Source organism: Lepidochelys kempii, chromosome 10, assembly GCF_965140265.1.
Source record: "Lepidochelys kempii isolate rLepKem1 chromosome 10, rLepKem1.hap2, whole genome shotgun sequence".
Classification (NCBI taxonomy): Eukaryota; Metazoa; Chordata; order Testudines; family Cheloniidae; genus Lepidochelys; species Lepidochelys kempii.
In genome coordinates this window covers 73205633-73228493 of record NC_133265.1, presented here as the reverse complement: position 1 = coordinate 73228493, position 22861 = coordinate 73205633, and the positions used below count along the sequence as shown (strand labels likewise).

Here is a 22861-nt window from a genome sequence, read left to right as displayed (position 1 = left end):
GTGGACCAAACATAGTATTCCATCTCCACAGCACTGAGTCAGAAAAACACACCTGCCCATGCACATAACAGACCATCCCCCACAGGGCAATGAAGAGAGAAGATCTTTTTTTTTTCACTCAGTATCTCTTAAGCTCACAATTACGATGGTCCCCATTTGCCAGTCCTGCAGTGCCAAAGAAACAGCAATGCAGTCAAACCAAGATGGTGCTTCATGTGCACATGCTCATACTGAATCCTAGCAATGCAACTGGGTTCCCCCTCTGTTTCCAAAGAGAGAATTTTTCCTCCCATTTTAGGAGGCGGCCTGGATATTTCTGCTGGATGCGTGTGACAATGTTTGAGATCCTAAGCTTTAAAGGTGCTGAAGCAGGGCAGGTAAAAATACAAAACATCACAACAACAGGGCCAGATCCTGCTGTGGTGTAACAGGGAAACATTATGAATAAATATGGCTCAACAGCTCTAAAAACAAGTTAATGCTGCAACCCTGAACAAAACTAGAGCATTACCCAAAACAAGAGCATTACATACTTGCACCACGAGTGAGCAAGCCAGTTGAGCCCCTCCAGCTGGTAATCTCGGAGCTCCAGGTTCTCGCCACCAATGTAAGAAGGCTGTTTCTTCAAAGCAACAAACCTGGGTCTCTGCTTCAACACCTAAAAAGGCAGACTCCTTAAACTCACTGAAGAAAAGAATGAGGCAGGCCTTCAAACTCAGTGAATAAAAACTTCAGTGATACATGGGTATGCGGTATATATAGAGAGAACTCGTAACTGCAATTTAGCCACACGCTCAGCAGCAACAAGAGCCACCAGCGACAACAGCTTGCTAGCTCCTCCTGCTTGCCCGCCCAATCTCAGAGTATTAGAGCTACGGGAAAGCCCCCTCTGCCTCTTTTCTTTGCTTCATTCTTTTATGATCTCCCTTCCCCCTTCATTTTAATTGATATGGTGCAACATCCTCTATTCCTCTTCCTCCCTGGTGTGTTGCCTTTTCTTTCAGTAATAATAAAACTTTGCATTTCAAACTCCCCTTTTATATGTGGCTCATGAAGCATTTTACAAGTATTAAGCCTCACATTCCACCTATATGTATTATTGTGCCCAATTTATAGATGGGATAAGATGCAAAGGGATTCATCTATCTATCTGTGATATTAGACAAAGAAATTGTACAAAAACAGTGAGCATTCATTCCAAAATACTTGTAGAAGTCTGTTTTCCTTCCTAAGGAAGAGAATATTTATATATATATAAATATATATATCTATCCAGGAAGTCTGATGTATTTTAGATGGGTAGGAACAAGGACTGTCAAGCGATTAAAAAAATGAATCACAGTTGATCGCACGATTAATCACGCTGTTAAACAATAATAGAATAACATTTATTTAAATAGTTTTTGATGTTTTCTAAATTTTCAAATATATCAATTTCAATTACAACACAAAATACAAAGTGTGCAGTGCTCACTTTATATTTATTTTTTATTACAAATATTTGCACTGTAAAATAACAAAAGAAATAGTTTATTTTAATTCACCTCATACAAGTATTGTAGTGCAATCTCTTTATAATGAAAGTTGAACTCACAAATTTAGAATTATGTACAAAAAATAACTGAATTCAAAAATAAAACCATGTAAAACTTTAGAGCCGACAAGTCCACTCAGTCCTACTTCTTGTTCAGCCAATCACTCAGACAAACAAGTCTGGTTACAATTTGCAGGAGATAATGCTGCCCGCTTCTTGTTTACAATGTCACCTGAAAGTGAGAACAGGAATTCACATGGCACCATTCTAGCTGGCATCGCAAGATATTTACGTGCCAGATGCGCTAAAGATTCATATGTCCCTTCATGCTTCAACCAACATTCCGGAAGACAGGTGTCCATGCTGCTGACAGGTTCTGCTCAATAACGATCCAAAGCAAAGCGGACCAACACATGTTCATTTTCATCATCTGAGTCAGATGCCACCAGCAGAAGGCTGATTTTCTTTCTCGGGGGTTCAGGTTCTGTAGTTTCTGCATCGGAGAAACTTTTAAAAACTTTGCTTTTTTAAGACTTCTAAAAGCATGCTCCGTACCTTGTCCCTCTCAGATTTTGGACAGCACTTCAGATTCTTAAACCTTGGGTTGAGTGCTGTAGCTATTTTTAGAAATCTCACATTGGTACCTTCTTTGTGTTTTGTCAAATCTGCCATGAAAGTGTTCTTAAAACGAACATGTGCTGGGGCATCACCTGACACCGCTATAACATGAAATGCAGGTAAAACAGAGCAGGAGACATACAATTCTCCCCCAAGTAGTTCAGTCACAAATTTAATTAACGCATTATTTTTTTAACAAGTATCATCAGCATGGAAGCATGTCCCCTGAAATAGTGGCCAAAGCATGAAGGGGCATACGAATGTTTAGCAAATCTTACACGTAAATACCTTGCAGCGCTGGCTACAAAAGTGCCATGTGAACACCTGTTCTCACTTTCAGGTGACATTGTAAATAAGAAGCAGGCAGCATTATCTCCTGTAAATGTAAACAAATTTGTTTGTCTTAGCGATTGGCTGGAGAAGAACTAGGACTGAGTGGACTTGTAGGCTCTAAAGTTTTGCATTGTTTTGTTTTTGAGTGCACGTTCTGTAACAAACAAAAAAATCTACATTTGTAAGTTATACTTTCACAATAAAGAGATTGCACTACAATACTTGTATGAGGTGAATTGAAAAATACTATTTCTTGTATCATTTTTACAGTGCAAATATTTGTAATAAAAAATAATAATATAAAGTGAGCACTGTACACTTGGTATTCTGGTGTTGTAAAAGAAATTAATATATTTTAAAATGTATAAAAACATCCAAAATATTTAATACATTTCACTTGGTATTCTATTGTTTAATAGTGCAATTAATTGCAAAACATTTTTTTTAATCGTGATTAATTTTTTTGAGTTAATCGTGTGAGTTAACTGAGATCAATCAACAGCCCTAGTAGGAACCTATTACAGACACTTCCCACTGCCAAAGTTCCATTGTTATTTCCCTTGAATTCCTGGGTTAACTCAAGCCAGTTCTTGACTCCGCCAGCCTGGCCTTATTCTGCCAGCCAAGGCCTCTGCCAGCCTTGTTCTATGCCAGCCTGGCCTTAGCATGCTGAAGAGACAGTATGGATAGCTCTCCAAAAGGGAGTCCCAGCCATTGTTTTTCAAGGAACAGATGGTGTATGTGTTTCAGGGCCTTGAGAATTGGGAGAAGGAACTGAAAAGGGTGCAGAGAACCCCTGGAAAAAAAACTGACATGCGAGAGGGAGAAAGGCAAAGGCAATCTCCTCAGGTGATAGCCATCCCTGTAGAAAATGTTGCATCAACATATCTAAATATAGCGAGAACTTCGACATTCAGAAACCCAGAGCAAGCCCATCCACAAGAGAGAAAGGAAAGAGTGCGAACCTTGCAGTCCCGAGTGGGAATGGTTTTGGAGTTGTTGCGATGGTTGAAGCTGTCAATGCAGTGTTGAAATTTCTTGCTAATCAAGGCCTCGTCTTCCCAGCTGCACTCTGCATAGGGCAACCCCATCCACTTGCACAAATATTCAGGCTCATTAGAGGACAATTTCCGACTGTGAGCTGCAACACATTACAGAAACGCAACCATGACCAACCGAACTCCAAGGCAGTGATGACAGTGACCGCTGCCGCCACAAGACATATCACGGCTAATAGCATTGTTTAGAGGAGCCAAAAAGGGAGTTAAAGGCCACTTTACCTGGGAACTCAGAATGTCCCATTGCAGACTTGTTGGTCTTCACAGCTACGTTTTACAGAAGCAAACAAAGGAGAGTTTTAGTGTCTTAACCACCAGTATGAGATGCATAAAAGATATTCTACAGTTCCCAACAGTTAGGAGGGGTTTTAAAAAGTTCTCTGCAATGCATAGGAAGATTGTTAGAGAATACCACTCAACTCTTCAGGCCTAGTTTCCAAAGGCGCTGGATACTAACAGCTCCTGCTGAGATCAGTGTGATGTTACTGAGCTGCTCTGAAAGCTACACCACCGCATTTTGTCACTACTCATAAAAACCTAAACCCTGAGCTGACATGCAAGCTTCACTGTCAAACCATGTTATCCTGAGAGGTCCTCACAACACTCTACTTTTGCTCTTCTACAGAATCTTCCATCTAAAGATTTCAAAGCACTTTACAAACAGTAATAAATTAATCATGGCATCCCGAGGAAATAGGAATTATTAATCCCACTTTACAGTTGGGACAACTGAGGCAAAGAGAGGGCAAGTGACTTGCTCAAGTTGTTTGCAGATGCATCACTAGAACCCAGATCTCCTGTGCTTTAACCTTTAGATTTCAACACATTACAGGATATGTGGCACAAGTTTATTCCCCAAAGAGGTGTGAAAACACCGCACACTCATTCTTGTGACCCAAGTAAAACTTGAATTCCTGGGTTTTACTATTCCTTTATTAGAAAGGTGCACTATTTCACTTACCGATCACTCTCTCCACTATCTGATACTGTTTGTTCAACTCTGCAGCAAGCTCCTGTTGGCAGCTGAAGTATTCCACATCTTCAGGAGTTACCTTGGCTAGCCTGGAGAGAAAAGAAATGGGGGTAGGAGGAGACGCATATGTAAGAACAATTCTACTTCTGCTCACTTTGTGGGTAGTGATCCTCAAGACCAGCTGTTAAAACTCTACCTGCCTATATAATTTCATGAGTTAGGGTAACTCAATCCAAGTTTACAATTGCTTATCAAATACTCCTCTTAATGCTTCTAAAAGAACAGATTATTCACAATGAAACAATACAGAGAAATATATAATGATTTTCCCTGAAACTTTTGTGCTCCTCCACAAAGCCAAAATACATAAGTTTTTACATAAGGAGGGAACCCTCAGCACTCCGGTATCCCACAACATATTGTGATGATATGACAGCTGAAGTAATGTGTCCAGTTCTGGGCACTACACTTCAAGAAAGATGTGGACAAACTGGAGAGGTCCAGGAAAGCGCAACAAAAGTAATAGAAGATTTAGAAAACTTGACCTATGAGGAAAGGTTAAAGAAAACTAGGCATGTTTAGTCCTGAAAAAAACAACTGGGGGTCGGGGGGAAACCTGATAATCTTCAAATATGTTAAGGGCTTTTACAAAAAAGATGGTGATCAATTGCTCTCCACGTCCTCTGAATGTCGGACGAGAAGCAATGAATGGCCTTAATCTAAAACAAAGGAGACATCGAAAGGTTTTCCCGTTATCTAACCTAACAATAAAGGTAGTTAAGCTTTGGAATAGGCTTCCAAAGGAGGTTGTGGAATCCCAGTCATTGTCCAGCCTGTTCTTAAAACCCACCAAACACCTGCCAGGGATGGTATAGATTTACTTGGACCTGCCACAGCACAGGGGGCTGGACTTGGTGTCTTGAGGTCCCTTCCAGCCCTACATTTCTATGAAGTTGCCAACAGGCTCGCAGCTCCCACACGAAGAAACCTCACAGGCGTCTCTTCTACTTGAAGATCTATTCTCTGACAGGGGCATGGGGTAACATTTTCAACAGGACTTACAGGACCAAGGAGCTTAAGTCCCCTTTTCAATAGTGACTTCGGCACGTAGGAGACTTAGGCTACGTCTGCACCGCAATCAGAAGCGTGAGCTAGCTCAGATTGACAGCAGCATGGGCTGTACAAGCCCTGGGTATGTCCCTGAGCAGCTAGCCGGTGCTGCCACAGCCTTATTGCTGTTGCTGTTCTAGTTGCCTCCATCAAACCTAGCTCAGGTATGTCCACGTGCTGCTGTCACACACCTCACTGCAATGCAGACAGACTCTAAGTCTCACTGAAAGTCACTGGCATTTAGATGCCCAACTGCCTCAATCACCTTCGAAAACAGGACTTAGGGTCAATGTTCCCTGTAAACAGCACGCACATACGACCTCGCCACAACCTTGTATATATTGTGCAGGTGAGAAACTGGCTCACATCTCCTCTTAGAGCTCCAGCAGGGACATGGGGTGGCCATTTAAGACCCTGCTCTGCCTGCAGTTCTCTGCCCACTAACAGGGTACATGAGGTCTCACTCCTTGCTGCAAGGGGGAGCGAAAGCGCTTCTGGTCTTGGGGGGACACTGCGCTTGGCCCAGCCAGGACGCAGTGGCGGCAGCGGTGCTGTTGAGGGAGGATGCCCCTCATGCAGAAGCTCAGGTGAGGGGCCCAGCTCTGCAGTGCCAGCCTGGGTGAGCAGAGGCTCAACAACTGTGGCCTGACAGAGCCACGGCATCCCACACCTGTACATTTGGTTTCCAGCGACACAACAGTTGCTGATGTCACGAGGCAATGGAGGAGGGAACTGCAGCTTGGGCTCCTTCCTGGGAGCAACTGGTGGAGGGTCTGACACCCCAAGCCTAGGGGAAAGTCAGTCAGACCCACTCACACAGACTTCTAAGGTTGCTCCTACAGAGCAAATGGCTTCCTTCTGGGACCCCACAGATATGCGACACTGGGAGAGACCACCCCCTCGCCACCCCCACCGAGTTAGTTCAGCGTAAGAAGACTTAAAAAAAAAAAAAAAAGTGTAAGTTTTCCCAAAGGCAAATAAATGTAGTACACTGTGGAGTTTGTAGCCTGCTCAGTATAAAGAAAGAACGTTGCTTAGAGTACTTTTTGCAAAATTTTACCACTGGGTTATGGCTTACCGCAAGTTCATGTCGAAAGCTCACCACTGAATTAATGCATCAGAAACTGACCAGTTCACCATTTTTCCAGGTTTAATACTTCTTGAGATAGGGATGTCTCCCCTTAACACACATGAATGGCTTCTACCAGCATCAGTTGGACATACACTGATCCAGAGATCCCGTTAGTGCAGTAAGGCTTGGCTCCAAAAACAACCTACCCCTTAAATAAAATCAGCACTCTGCAAACTAAACATCACATTGCAAAACATATACAGAGATTGCCCTGTAAACCTTGCCAATTGCCTTAGATATCAACGTCACCTCCCTACCTGTAATAGCCCAGGGATTTTCTGTCGAAAGGAGAGAGAATTTTGCAAATTTGGAAATAAACCATCTCTAAGACAAAACTGGCAAGTTTTTAAAGTGTGACCATTGCACACGACATGGGAAGACGTATTTTTAGTACTATGTCTAATTGCCTATTTGTGCTGTATCATGCGACAGTTACATTTGTCTCTCCCATATCTGAGGGTTTAGCCACGCTGCGGCTGGGAGTGAGCCTCAGTGCCCCAGTAGGCAGACTCACGCTAGCTTCCCTTGAGCTAGCGCATTAAAAATAGTAGCATGGACATTGCAGCAGAAGCTTGGGCTAGCCACCCAGGTGCAGCCCAGAGGCTGAGTGGGCTTGAGAACCCCAGCTGCTGCCCAAGCCGTAACATCCACATGGCTAACTTCAGTGAGCTAGCTCCACTTGTGTCTACCTGCCCAAGCTGGGAGGCCCGGTCCCAGCTGCAGGGTAGACACAGCCTGCATCTTAACAACCCAGGGGTCAGCAGTGGGAAGCACTGCATTAAGCGACTCTATAAATGTTCTCAGCTAGAGCAGCCTTGCGTAGTTTTTGTGCTGACTAAGCTCCACCAGTTTAGACCCTTACCTAAATACGCTAACCCCATGTAAGGGCTTTTATACAGATATACCTGCAGCCACACTAGGGCATGCTCTGTTTCTAAACCGACAGAGTTAAGCTGGTATAAAAACTGAGTGTAGTCAAGCCCTGAATTTCTGCTCAACCAGGGCAGCCAAGAAGCAACTTGTGAGCCAAGATTGAGCCACGTGGCCTGCGGCTGCCCCCTTTTTCAGTACAAAGATGTGGACTGTTGTCCCAGCATGTACTGTTTCGTCTTGATTGGAATGCAGCTACACAGGTGCGCAGGCACCCCCATTGGCTGGGACCTGCAGCCTCCGCACACTGCATCCATATGTGACTAGTCCTCTGGCACTTGGCCCAATATTCAGATTTGGACGATTTCTAAGCCCCTGAGCACGGCCTCCAATCTGCCTTACATCATGGCCACAAGCACAATACCCACGAACTTATGTTGAACAGAAGAGAGATTTGTCTTGTCCAGTTGGGCGCCAAAGAAAACAGTTCTGGAACCCTATCCTCAGCTTGATAGGTTTTGCAGGAGGAAACCCAGCTGGGGCGAGGGAGGTGCAAACAAGAGGAAATTCTCAGGCTTTTCAATTTTCCGTAACGACTAGCAATATCCCTCCTTATTGAAGATGACAACAGTGATCCAGCATGAACTTCTGGCAAGTTGTCTGAACAGCCGTCACTTGGGCAAAGCTCAGGTGGCCCCTGCTATTGAAGAACCTCCTAAGCAAGGCTCCACACTGATTTTTGTCTTAGGCAAAACGTACCATTGTTTGATTTCATCCTCTTTTTTCTTGAAGTTCTCTAGTTTTTTCAGGCCCTTCACCTTCTGCTGTTGCAGGGACTCTTCACTCTCCCACGTGCTGTGAATGTACGACCAGCTCTTCCACTTGATCAAGTATTGAACCTCTCCCTCATCCTTTTCAGGGTCAAAGTCAGCGCTGGGGTTGCCGTTGGCCTCAGTCTCATACACAGTGGTAGAAGCACCAGTGGCTGAAAAAAAAGTTGCCAATTAAATTAGTTTGCAATTGGTGCTTTTGTTAGCCAGGCACTGAAATAAACTGAACAGAGTTGAAGCAGGGAGTTGTTTTTCTAGCTAGTGCGTCTTTTATGGCAGCACATCCCACAAAACATCCCACAGAGCCCCTGATCCTACTATAACCATACAGAAGTATCTCTCGACACAAAATGCCCCTTAGAAATTTTTTTTTTTTTTTTAAGTACATCAGAAACAGGAAGCCTGCCGAACAATCAGTGGGGCCACTGGACGATTGAGGTGCTAAAGAAGCACTCAAGGAAGACAAGGCCATTGTGGAGAAGTTAAATGAATTCTTCTCATCGGTCTTCACTGTAGAGGAGGTGAGGGAGATTCCCACTCCTGAGCCATTCTTTTTAGGTGACAAATCTGAGGAACTGTCCCAGACTGAGGTGTCAAAAGAGGTGGTTTTGGAATAAATTGATTATATTAAACCAGGGGTTCTCAAACTGGGGGTCGGGACCCCTCAGGGGGTCACAAGATTATTACATGAGGGGTCCTGAGCTGTCTGTCTCCACCCCAAACCCCGCTTCGCCTTCAGCATTTATAATGGTGTTAAATATATTAAAAAGTGTTTTTTATTCATGGGGGGGGAGGGTCGCACTCAGAAGCTTGGTATGTGAAAGGGGTCACCAGTACAAAAGTTTAAGAACCACTGTATTAAACAGTAATACGTTGCCAGGACCAGATGATATTCACGCAGGAGTTCTGAAGGAATTCAAATATGAAACTGCAGAACAACTAACTGTGGTATGTAACCAACTGCTTAAAATCAGCCTCTGTACCAGATGATGGAGGATAGCTAAAGTAACACCAGTCTTTTTAAAAGGCTCCAGGGGCAATCCTGGCAATTACAGGCTGGTAAGCCTAACTTCAGTACCATGCAAATTGATTGAAACCAATTAAAGAACAGAATTATCAGACACCCAGATGAGCACAATGTGTCTGGGAAGAGTCAACACAACTTTTGTAAAGGGAAATAAATCATGCCTCACCAATCTACTAGAATTCTTTGAGGGGGGCCAACAAACACATGGAGAAGGAAATTTAAAAATCCTTCTCCAGTAGTGGAAACCCAAACACTTCAGCAGCATTACACCAGTGCAGGAGAACCAGAGCATGGATGTGACTAGACCCAGAATCCTAGTCTGACTCTCAAAGCTACACACCTCCTTTCTTTCCAACCCTGACGTCCATGACTTTCTCAATGGTCTCGCTGTTGTCCTGCTGTTCATCGGTCCCTTCCCCGGTCATCTCAATCAGGTCATCGGAATCCGTCTCAAAATCATCATCTTCTTTGTAACTGCACAAGACCAAATACCAAGCTGATAAAAAGCTCTCGTCTTTCCTTAAATCTAAAGCCATACGCACACAGCATGGCATGGCACAGGCAAGCCCCTCCAGCATTTATGTTGGGTTTGACTGTGTAATACATTGCTCGAGTTTCTCAGATAAGCCATTCAGCTTGGCTAAAAGTTTACTCTCTACCTCTTAAAAAAACACGGATAGTTATACAAGATCAGACCAGTGGTTCATCTAGTTCAGTCTCCTGCCTCTGACAGTAGCAGCTGCTTCAGGAGGTAAAAACCCCTGCAGTAAGCAATTATGGAATAACCTGCTTACAGGGAATGTTTCTTTCTATCCCTCGCTGGTGAGAGGCTGGTCTATTCCCTGAAGCATGAGAATAATAATACGTTCACTGCTTCAATAGGTGTCCACCAGATGCTGGGAACCCGTATCTCATCTTTTACAAGCTTTTAGCTACTGACAAGTATCTGCATCTGGTAATTTTGCATCCATTTCTGTTAATACTTTGCACTTCTATAGCATCTTTACTCTGATCTCAAAGCATCTTAGAAACATTAACTAAACCACCCAAAACCCATCTGAGGTAGTAAGCAAGTACTGTATGCTTTATAGTAAATGGATACAATGAGCTATCAAGAGGTTAAATGACCAAGAACCCGATCCTGTAAAGAGAACCCAACACAAGAGACAGTGGAGTTCCACGCAGCGTAGAGGTTTGCCTGCAGGGTACTCCTTGCCTTGCTCCAAATCACACAGCAAGTCTGACATTAACCAGGTATCCTGACTTCTAAGCCTCAGCTCTGATGACTACGTAGCTCAAAACCCCTGCAGTACCTGACATTTTTAGCCGCTCTGCGCCGGGTTTGCCTTTTGGGAGTCTCATCGTCTTCATCATCATCTTCATCTTCAGACGAGTCTTGTTTCTTTCTCCTCTTACCACGTTGGGGCTTGTGGGGCTTTTTAACACTGGCTTTGACCACTGCTCTAAAATGAGTATTGATAAAAAGATATAATACAGTGCATTGTACACAAGGAGTGCATTTCAGCAGGCCTTCGCAGTCCACAAGGAAGTGTATATCCCAAACATTAGACGCCTAAAGCCTGAATTGCCTCTCATGTACACCAGTGTAAATCAGGAACAACTCCACTAACATCAGTAGAGTTACACCAATGTATACCAGTTTCACATGAGAGGAGAATCAGGCCACAGAATAAGTGAGGATAACAACGAGGGAAAAGATCAGTATGGGCATGTAGACAATGCCCTCTCCATTCAGGGCAGGACTGGTCCCTTCTGCATATTAGCCAGTCATTTAATAAATTACTCAGAGGATGAGGTTTCCAACCGCTTCCCCCAGGAGGCTATTGCACACTTTGGCTGACTGTTAATTTGTCCCTTGGCTGCTCCCAGAACACACACCTGCTCCCACAGCAATTTCCTATGGAGTGTCACTTACTGGGTACCTTTAAAAGCACTGGAAGTTAAAGAGACATACAATATAAAAAGGAAAGTAAATTCAATCCCTCCTCACCTTCTCAGGACTGGTCTCCTGGCTTTAACTTTCTTCTGTTCTGGTTCACTTTCTGCACTGGAGCCTTGCTCCGCACCGTTTTCATCCTCCTCTTCCCCAGAAGCCTCCCTTTTCCATTTACCTCTAGGGACAAAAACAGAAGTCAGGAGGGATACTGGAACTTCAACGCCATTGGCTGGCTAAACAAAGATTCAAGTCGTCAGGTTTAAATGCCAACACATGAGCTCCAGGACACAGAAAGTTCAACACTGGAACTGCAATATAATCACTTGTTCAGCACTGGTAATGAGGGAAAGCACCTGCGTTTCATGTTGTGATTCCCTACTTCTAGCCCTATACCTCAATCACCGAGACTTTACCCAATCTAGTTATGCATTTTCTAAAGTCAAAGCAATGCTGGAAACATAGTAATATGGTACATTTAATAGAGCTGCCATTTCTTACAACTTGAAATGTAAGCACTCCATTTTATTTTTAATATTTATTTATGCATTCTGAGCTTATCTGGGGAACCCTAAGAGTGGTTTCTAAGACTACTGCCTACATATTTCGGAAAAGCATTGGCTTTGGAATAGTGAGTGTGGTCTACGTCAGTGGTTCTCAACCAGGGATCCGGGGCCCCCTGGGGGGTCGTGAGCAGGTTTCAGGGGGTCTGCTAAGCAGGGCTGGCATTAGACTTGCTGGGGTCCAGGGCAGAAAGCCGAAGCCACACCTCATGGGGCTGAAACCTGAGTAACTTAGCTGCACGGGGCCCCCTGTGGCATGGGGTCCCAGGCAGCTGTCCGGCTTGCTTCCCCTTAACACTGGTCCTAGCTTTTATATGCAGAAAAACAGTTGTGGCACAAGTGGGCCATGGAATTTTTATAGCACGTTGGGGGAGGCAGGCTCAGGAAGGAAAAGGTTGAGAACCCCTGGTCTACGTTACGGCACATTCACATATATATTCTAGGTTCTCACAGAACCTTATTCTGTTGCTCCTTATTGTATCAGGTCACATACAAATTATTTAAAACTCTAGATGCTTAAAGATTTTTAAGAGCATAAGAAAAGGAACTAGATTGTGTGTGCTTTCACAAGGGTGAAATTCTCTTTTTATTGGGAAGACAAGCCTGTACGAACATGTTGAATGGAAAAGGTGACATTACATGAATGTAAAGGAATACCGTCAAGCAGATGGGGGGGGGGGGGTTATTTTACAACATGAGAGCTCTTCAGAAGTTTATTTTATTTTATAAGAGAATAATATAAAACCTAATATGAAGACCAAAAAACCATGCAAATATCTCTAATCAAGATTATTTTTTTAGGGGCTCAGAACTTTAAGTTTTCTTTCCAGTGCTGGAAACCTGAAAAACATAAGCATTAAACTAGTGCATAAAAGAGCCAAAAGAGGTGAAACCAACTAGCAGCAGAAAGCGAAGCTGACCAGCTCCCTGCTGAAGTTGAGTAAAGCGCAAAAAAGTAAACAAACAGATTTATAAATGGCAGGTTGTTTTACAAGTTGTTTCAGGTTTTATAATTTGAAGTGTTATTAATGAAAACCGATTACATGATTTTTATGTATGTTTATCTTTACAGTGTCCCTCAAACATAGCTGAATGCCAACTGTCTGTTAAAATTTAGAATAAAACCTTATCAATTCAAAACCCTCTCCATAGAGACTTACGGTTTTCTCATTTGCTTCTGGCCTCTTCTTTTTGGGCTTTCATTTTCAGATTCACTACTTGCCTTTAATTAAAAGAAAAGATCAGGTTGTAGACTTCACTCCATATTCTTTCCTTTAAGAAGCCACTGAAACACACACATGGTCTAAGCTTCAAAGCAGCCCAAGGACTATCCCTTGCAGCAATGCTAGCATTAAAACATGACACTATTGTGCAACCATACCACTTAATAAAGGTGACCAGCTACCCAACACCATTAACTTTGGATTCTGTAGACAGTGGTCACAAGGTTAGTGCAATTGCTTTCAGAGGATGAGGGATTACAAATGCAACTCAGAAAAAAGGGTGAAAAGCTCTAGGGTAACATGCATCTTGCAGTTCTGGAGCCTCCGGAAGGGACAGGCTACAAACCACCTACGACTAATGATCAACTTCTAGTGACAACCAATGCCTGTGTACTTAGTGGTGGCAGCTGCAAGGTTCACATTACACCTACTCTCCAAAGCGTACATTTGCTTCTAACTTACTTCAGGGTGCACTTCAAATGGCAAGTTTAATCTATGAAGTCATGCACTGCTAGGGTCCTAGAGATCATATGCACTGTAGAAGAAAGATGATAGGCCGCGATGCTTTTACGAAGAGTTCCTAGATTTGAAGGTTGAAAATCATTCCTAGTGTGTGAGAGTGGGGGTGGAAGGGTATGACCCGGTGTTCTTTGGTCAGTCAGAGCCAAATCTTGCTCTCTTTCAGGGCCCAGCGTAAGGTAGATCTACTGTTTCAGGCTTTTGACTGAAGACATGTTGGTGGAGAACATGTTTACAGTGTTGTCAGCGCTCAGGGTTTTATCATGTGCCTCATGACAGCTGGTGTTTTTCTTGAAGGCCTAGCTCCTGGAGCCATGCAATTACATGAGAATCTTAAGCTACATGAAAATATTCCTATTTTCATTTAAAAAAAAAAGTTTCTAGCCCACCCTAGTGTTTGCAGAGAAAAACCTGGAAAATGTGACCCTGGCATGTCTTAAAGCTGCAAAAACAAGACAGCAATGAGAAAGAACCCTTTCTTAAGAAAAAAAAAAATCTCATGAGTTTTTGGGGCCTGACTCACGATTTCTGAACATTTGGGGTTGGCAAAATTGTGTTTAGTTCCATTTACAGGGCAGGTCACTGATCATTACAACTTGAGTGTTTTGTTATTTACAATTATGAATGTGAACTAAGTGTCTGATGGGCACATTTTACGAATGTAAAAACAGTACAGTTAAGTTAAAACCATGAAGTTCTTAGTCCTCCAGTTCCCAGACAGAACCAAGAAATCTTGTATGGGAGAAAAATAAAGGGAAGAAACTTTCTTTAAAAAGGTTATTCTCTCCACTAGAATCATGTGTCTGTATTTTATTGTTCTCTACTCCCTCAACAAGACAGCAATTGGATGATTGAGAAAAAGCTGCATTCATGCTTCTTAATCTGCACACTCCAATACCCTGAAATCAAGTCATCCCTCCTGATTAGCTCTTAGCTTCAGATGTATTCTCTGACTACCGCTGTAATACTTTTTTTACCAAGGTGTCATTAACTCAGAGGTAATATAAAAAAAGACAACCGATTCACGCACCAAACCCTGTTTTATTTAACATGGTCCAGTCATATAAGCAGGTTATCAGATACAGGGCACTCCCACATGAACAAACCGCCCTGTCTAGTGCACTTGACACACACATATAAAACACAATGCACCCATATCAGTGTGTGTGTGTGTGGGGGGGGAGACACAGAATCCAATGAGAAATTTCTCAAGATCATATTAGAATTACAGAAAGAGATGCAAAGATGATTTGTTCTATGCATTTTGCTGATTTGTAATCTTCCTCTGGAAACTGCTTTTTGCTGCAATATATAGACATGTCACAACTGACCATCGTTTTGGTTTGTCATTCAGAAAGGGCCGCTTCAAGCTGGGGCTGTAATTCGCAGCTCCAGGAGACAGACCCACAACCAGCTTTGATCAAGCTAGCATGCTACAGATACCATATATCCTCAGCAGCGCGAGCAGTGGGAAGGGGCTAGACACCACAAGAACACGCCTAGCATCTCATACAGAGTGGCTGGCCTCACCCACCACCACAGCAACGCGATCGTAAACCATGCTAATTCAAGCAGAGCTAGTGCAGGTATGTCTCCTCAAGCGGGGAATTACACCCCAAGCTCAAAGTGCTGACACACCCAAAGATGGCATCCACTGTTCGTATGCTGGCACTCCGATTTGCACCACCCACCCAACCATACCGTACCTTATCACGAGCTCTTGAGGATTAAGCCTTCCAGTGCAATAATTTTTTAAAACCTCCCGGGAGAGAACACCCAGCAAAGATATTTTCTCTACCTTCCTCTCTGAAACATGGATTTGGCCTCCATTATTTGGTTTGGGGAAGGCATGAGGGGATATTAATATTCCAGGTATACCCAATTTGGTGTACTATTTCTCATACCACAACCTGAGAGCATATCACAACCTGAGAGCTAATACTGCGCAGGCTGGAAGCTGCAAGGGGTTGAATCCTCCAGTGAGGTGTGAGCACCTGCAGCCCAGTGCATGATCCAGCCCGATGTCACAATGCAGGGAACAACCAAACAAAGCTTATACTTCAGTGACATTAATACAAGAACTTTGTGAAACAGCGTAAGCTGAAATGTTCATTCAGGAGACAGCTCATGGACGCTGGAGAATGCACCCCTCACTTCCACTTTCTTCCTATTCCTTTACTTCAATCTTTTTCCATCTTCCCTCTCATTGGTTTCTTTTCTTATTTGCACTGTATCCAACTGTTTGAAAAACTCTCCCTATGATCTGAGACAGTTTTATCTGTGACAATATTTTGTAGTGAACTTGTGTTTGTGAATCCGTGCATTGTGCCATCTGACTGCGATCAACATAAAATTAAAAATAAAAAAAACAATCTGGTAAATCAGGCTGATAAACATGATGAACCATATCATTGCAACAAAGTTTAAGCAGAATCCAAACCATGGATTTCAGTCCTGTCATTGCAGAAAAATGTATGAACCACTACTAGATATCGATTCGCTATTATTTTGCCAAGAATAAAGCTTGGTTAAAAAACCTCTATAGGATGCATTCTTGCCCTTCATTAGCGATCTTTCCTTCTCACTCAACTATTTAAAGTATGCTGTAATTCTCCCCTTCCCCGCCCCCGGTTTGGGATCCTTTTCAAGCAACGGTTTTATCCCTTTCCTCACCACATCTATTTTTTTGCTTCGTCTTTTGATAAAACATGAATAAAATGGGCTAAGTTTATTCGGTCAAACTCTCGCCACAGGAATTTGGGTTAGAAAAGGATCCAGTTTGGAAGAGAACAACAATACCATTTTGTTGCACACACTCTTTCTAAGGGTATGTCTTCACTACCAATGTTAAAGTTCTGCCGGGGCAGTGCTTCAACGTGGCTGCATAGTTGGCTGTAACAACAACAAAAAACCCCAGCCCCACGAGGGGAGTAGCTTCCATAAGCACATCCCTCACCCTCTAATTCTGCTAACTCCCCATTTGCTTCAGGGGACAGTTAGAACAGTTAGACAGTTGTGGTCAATAGAGACTTTCCTGACAGCCCACAGAATAAAATACTTAGAACCAAGCAGCCTGGCATGGCCCATGACAGAGTCTTTGGCTCACCTCACAGTATTAAAAAGTTTAAGAATCACTATGGTAGATCAGGTAACTACTGCAGATCATGTTTTAGGTGGTAATTTCTTCTAGACAAGGATTTGTTCATTTTGGGTCTTGTACTGGCCCAAGCACGTGGTAACAATTTAATAAGGAATTAACACCAATAATGCTCTCTACAGCTGATCATCATTCAGGCTTCCTGTACCCCCTGGGTTCTTAAACCATCTAGCTTTGCTGCAGTTGTCCTTTTATGCTGCTCTCAAAATGCAGAGGAATCCAGATTGATGAAAAGGTTAATTTTTTCCTGCTTGATGGAATATCCCACTAGATAGTAATAGGAGTATCTGAACCTTAAAAACTAAAATAAGTCAGAGAATTAATAAAGTAATCAATTTCTTGAATTGTTTTTTAAAATAAAGCAATATATGTTGTGTGGTACAACAAGAGTCCTCTCTTTCATTATATGGGTGCTAAGAGTGCTCAGCTTTGCAGGCTCCTAACCATTCCAATCATGAGACAACTTTCTTATCGCAAAAGAGTTATGCCCGTTAGCCCATACTGATTTACTGAATGCCTTAGAATATTTTCAAAGGGCAACCGCTGTGAAATTCCCGCTGTGAAATTCCCACTTCCCACGAGTGTGACTTACTGTGGTTCTGTTAAATACCAAGAGAATTAATGGGTGAGCACGGTTCTTCCTGCACACTGTCACACAGTTTCAAAAGTCTCTAGTTCCTGGATGTTTTACTAAAAGTCTCTGCAAAGATGTTTAACAAACATATAAATCTTGTCTTTCACTTCCTGATCTTCTAGCCCAGGTCAGTGTTACCATCTCTGATGGCAGTCTCAGCAGAGAGACCTATGACTGAATGGTCCCCAGAGACTGAACTGTCCTCTCAATCAGATAAGTCATCTGGTGAAAGAATGTGAGCCTGCAATGATGCCTGATCAATGCTTTTCACTAGAGCCACACCAAAGTTTTAGGAAAGAAGGCAGATAAAAAGCTCCTTTACATTGTGATGGAAACCCCAAACAGCAAGTGGGCAGAGCACATCATTGATGATGGGCTTGACCCCGCAATTTAACAACCACCCACAATGTGCAGAGCACCCTGAGCTCCCAGTGACTTCAGTAGGAGACTACAATGCTCAGCACCATGCAGGATCAAGCCATAAATAAACTATCCTCCCCATCCCCCCTTAACCTTTTTGTCTCCAAAATCAAGACTTTTGATCTCCTCCTCATTGTGAGGCCCCGACGCTGTGCTAGTGACCAAGTCACACCCTCCATCAGACTCTGCTGCAGATGGGAGTCGCCCTACAGGAACCAGTTGGCCCTGCTTTGAGGGGAAGGTATGGATTTGTATTTGATTGGGATTCTTTTAGTGGGGTTTTGTGGGAGGGCGGCTGAAGGTTTTGGGTTTTTTTGTTTTTTACAATATTGTGTGGTATAGCAAAGTTTTTACATCTTGGATTTTTTTTTTTCAAACTGTACCTTATATAGTAAGGAGTTAAAGATATCGGAAAAGAAAACATTTGCAAAACCACGTAATATTGTAAAACAAAAAAGGATGGGACTTACCTGAGCCCCCTACAGGGCACTCTGGTCTGCAGCGGAGATCTGTGATGGGTGTGACATCACCAGCATAGTGCATGCTGGGGGCATCGCACAGAGAGGCAGCCAGCGAGTCTGGACTTTGCGGAACTTGAAAAGGAAAACAAAAGCTAAGTCAATTATGTGCTAAATGCCCTTCTTACCTCCTGCTGCTGCTATTCAGGGCATTCAGCAGTCTGGAATTTTCTGAGTTTAGTTGCATGGTGCAGATCACATGATCCAGTGGATAAACTACCAAACTAGGAGTCAGGAGATCTGGAGTCCATTCCCTGACACACTGTATGACAGTGAAAGTAATTTAGGCCAAAATTTCCAAACCTTGGTACCTAGTTGTTTGGTGTCTAAACCCATATATAAGCACCTACCCCTAAAGTGGCCTGATTTTCAGAAGATTCCAAAACGAGCTACAGGTGCCTTGCCCCTCTGAAAAAAAATCACGCTGCTCACTTTAGGGCCCTTAACTTTGAACATTTCAGCTTCCCCATCTGTAAAACAGGGAGAATGATGCTTAGCCTCCTTGGAGATCTGCAGATGAAAAGCACTGTGTAGACAGAAACAAGCACAGCAGCTAATTTCTCCATTTCTGTAGTATGTTTTGATGGCTGGAATCATTTAAAGTTCTGGCTGCCAGACTCTAACAAACTCATCTTTCATTGTCCCTCGCATTAAATTCAAATGTAAGATTTTCCCCAATACGGAGGGGAAGAAGTGATAGTTCATAAAGCTGAACTCTCACACACAAACACACTAATCACTGTGATCCACTCGAGGACATAGAGCAAAGACTGTTTTATTGTTGTAAGGTGTTTCTGGGAAGTTTCCTTTATGTTTTTTACACGGACTCCCTCTCTCTGATCCACGTTTCTACAACAGAGCATGACTTGCATTAGGCCCCACTCCAGCAATCAGATCCATGCATGGAGACCTGAATGGCCTTGCAGAGCTCAGTGACTCCACAAGCCTGTCCAAGTGGATTGGACTGCAGGATTGGGACCTTCATTTGCAAAATCCAGCTTCCACAAATCTGCCTTGAACTCAGTGTTTAAAAGGTGACACAGATCAGAACTGCCTTTGTTCTTTTGTGGTTTTTTTTTTTATTTTAAATATTCCCTCATCTCATCTTTTTTTTTTCTTACCTCTTCTTTTATATTAAATCGCGATGGTTCTTGTCTGCTTCGGTTTGATCTCCTAACCCCATAAACATCAGGATATTCTTCCCACATCTGCAAAATAAACAGACCATCAGAAGGCCTGCTTCACCCCAATTATTGCTATCATTTTAGATAAGTTTAAGAGTGAACCTCTGATGAATCAGTATGGCACCGGTACGGGGCTTTTGGTGGGAGGGATGGTTAGGTAAGTTATGGAAACTTATGAAACATGACTGAAAGGATCATGGATCATTTTTGACTATATGCCTAGCAATGTTTTATAACATGTTTAATTTCAGCAGTCTCCCACTACATTTATTATACTGAGTTGTCCCTCCCACAGCTACAAAAAAACTTCAAGGTTTATTTATGCTGTAGAAGGACAGGTATTTGAATACCCGGTCTCTCCAAGTGTCCCTGTTGGAATACAAAAGAGGAACCAAAGAAGGAACAACTCTGCATTTTCATATGAACAAACTGAGCTATTTATTTCAGCTAGAGAGACGAAAAGCTTTTTAAAATTCCCCACTCCATTTACATTAGACTTGTGACAATGCTCAGTACTTCTCCCTATGCAAGAGGCTCTACAGCAGAGGTCCCGAAACTGTGGGGGCAGGGAGGAACACGCAGCAGGGACCAGACTAGCCACCATGAGTGGTGAGGAGGGAGCGCCACCCAGCCCCGCTTCGGCCCTGCCCCCAGCCGTGACCCTGGCTCCCAGCCCCCGACTGCATCTCTCTTCTCGCCCCAACCCCCAGCTGCAGCCCCAGACTCTACCTCCTTACCCTGCCGCCCCACTCCCGGCCCCCAAAGGGAGGGGGCACCAACAGGTGTAAGGGGGGACATGACCTTGAAAAATTTGGGGACCACTACTCTACAGGCTCAAAAGGACAAATCTCTCTGACCAGAAGCACCTGCCCCAATTTCTCCCCTAGGGAAAACCCCATTGAGCTAACTGAACAGCTCAATGACATACGGGTCACCTCAGCTATCCTGAAAGCCCAGTAGATCAGTGTACACTTATATCCCAAAGATGCCAAGTGGATCTTGCAGGGCCCAGGGAGAAGAACTCCTGCAGAGCTAGGAATTCCACCCACTCTTGCAGGTCTGTGCTAATCGAATTCAGCTGGACTTCTGATTGTCTGAGTGCAGGTGACTTTCATTATCCTGACAGCTCAACACAGCATTTATGGAGTACTGACTGCCTCTAAAGCTCCCTCTATAGCTTTTAACTGAGTCTGTAAACAGCTAGTAACATGGTTGGCTCTGGAAACAGCTTGTATCACACATAATGTGGTTAACTATAGCAGCTAACGATGTATTGCGCTTGCCAGAGGCCTAAGCTGTCAAATTGTCTTCGTGTAACCAGGGTGAAACACTGGGTTTTTGCAATGTAGATGGGATCCCCCAACCATGCCTGCATAACTATTTGGCCAGTCCCTCCTCTCAGCATTCTGTGACATAGGATGTCCCCTAACCCATATAGTACTGGTGCTATTCTGTGCACAGATCCTCCAAGGTACTCTATCCATTATAAAGTCAGATGGCATACCTGCCCACATCTTCCCGGAATGCACTGTGGCTAGACACTGTTACTGGTACAGGTAGTGCTCCAAGAACCATGTTGCTGTAACCATGTCAAATAAGAGTTTTGCAAACTGCTTACAAAAGTATGGTCTGTTATACTTGTGCGGCCAGGCCCTTTGGAGGAGAAAGGAGACAACTACAACCTGAGGGAAGGTGTAGGTACAGATATGTGGATGACATGGGACACTAATATTGGTGAGTAAGTTCCCTCTACGCTGCGCGGCCCTGCAGCAGCCTATTAAGCAACACACAGGCACTCAGGGCTGCAGCGGGGAGAGGGCCTCTCCCCCAGTCCCAGACCTGCCTCCATATTGGTGCACATAAAATTCTGCACATGCATGGGAAAAATTAGTGGGAACACTGTTGGTGAGACACCTGAAGCCAGAATGGACAGAGACAAACCTCAAGAATTAGTAATTCGTAAATGATCTCATCACCTGGGCTTACATGCGCCTGCTGAGTCTACTCTGGCAACCCCTTATTGCCCCTATTAGGCTTTATCTCCATTTTATGGTCTTCTAAAGATATTCACCTCCATCCCACAAGTATCCTTAAAAGCACTAGCAAGAGAAGGATATCTAAATATACTAACAGGTACAAAAGTGACACCTGGGATGAACGCATGATGAAGGCAGGACTGTCACCAGCACGGGGTTCTGGTACATTTACAAGTGGTTATAAAGAAACACTACAAAGGAGAGGTTTCTTGTAGAAAATATACCTCTTGGGCATATACATACTCAGAAATAAATCAGAAGCCTGTTCAATCACTTTCCTATTGATACAAAAAAAAAACAAAGGAAAAAATCCCATTCAAATCTCTTTCTTTCTTAAATTGAAAGGTTTTCAGAGCAGGGACCGACTCCCACATCTGTTTGCACAGCGCCAACACAATGGGGCCCAATTCTGACTGAAGTCTCGCTGGTCATAGCTGTAAGGTGAATACGGTATGATAAAAATTCATTGCACTGGTTAGTCCAGTGGATGTAATTCCAATAGCCCCAAACAGCTACACCCAGCAGAGGCAGGAAGCAAAATGTCCTCTGTTACAGGAATGAAGGAAGATGGGCACTTTTCTCATTTGAAAGTCCCCCAATCTGTTACATGTCTTGTGTATGTTATTTAGAATCCTGCATATGGATCTGTTTTTTCTCAGATATGTTTTGATGTTCATCTTCTAGAGATGTGCTGCTAAGAGTCCATAAAGGAAGAGACATAACTTCCTTCGGCCCCCACTAAACAACAATAAAACAGAAAGTTAAGTTTTGTGTTACTGTTACTGCCTTAAAAAATACATCCATCCTTGCCACTCTTAACATGCGAGGCTTAACTAAAACCCGAGCAGGCAGCATAATGGTTCTCAGGCAGCTGAGATGGAACATCCATTGTGAACAATTAAAATTCACTGTTTTATTCCCTGCAGGCACTTGAAGAGTTTAGGCTTCAGGCACCATGCTTCCCCAAAACCTAGCAAACAAAGTAGCTTTCTCCAAGAACTGACTTACGTGAATGTGTTGTACTTGGACTTCGCAATCTGGGACTTCAAACCACAAATGACAATAATCATACAGTCATACAGCACAAAATGTATAGACTGGTTAGTCTGACCTAACTCCTTTTCTGCAAGTCCGCTACATTTGCTGGGTTTCCACACCCTAAATGCAG

General features: G+C 43.3%; 1 protein-coding gene across 15 annotated transcripts in view; it reads right to left on the bottom strand.

Annotated features, from left to right (window-relative positions):
- The window catches only part of CHD2 (chromodomain helicase DNA binding protein 2), an 86338-nt gene that overhangs the window by 43730 nt on the left and 19747 nt on the right, over nucleotides 1-22861 (bottom strand). For 9 of the 15 annotated variants that reach the window (XR_012154055.1, XM_073304225.1, XM_073304226.1 and 6 more), the window contains 10 exons: nucleotides 19595-19681; nucleotides 13163-13224; nucleotides 11497-11619; nucleotides 10799-10948; nucleotides 9826-9959; nucleotides 8388-8613; nucleotides 4505-4605; nucleotides 3766-3810; nucleotides 3451-3626; nucleotides 534-658 (listed from right to left, as the gene is read on the bottom strand). Coding sequence is in view for 14 of the 15 variants with exons in the window: in XM_073304225.1 (XP_073160326.1) it covers nucleotides 534-658; nucleotides 3451-3626; nucleotides 3766-3810; nucleotides 4505-4605; nucleotides 8388-8613; nucleotides 9826-9959; nucleotides 10799-10948; nucleotides 11497-11619; nucleotides 13163-13224; nucleotides 19595-19681 (1229 nt within the window). In the remaining variant the exon portion in view is untranslated. Of the gene's footprint in view, nucleotides 1-533; nucleotides 659-3450; nucleotides 3627-3765; nucleotides 3811-4504; nucleotides 4606-8387; nucleotides 8614-9825; nucleotides 9960-10798; nucleotides 10949-11496; nucleotides 11620-13162; nucleotides 13225-18425; nucleotides 18549-19594; nucleotides 19682-22861 lie in introns of those variants that run through there. The other 6 variants (XM_073304219.1, XM_073304229.1, XM_073304222.1 and 3 more) reach the window with 5 other exon arrangements.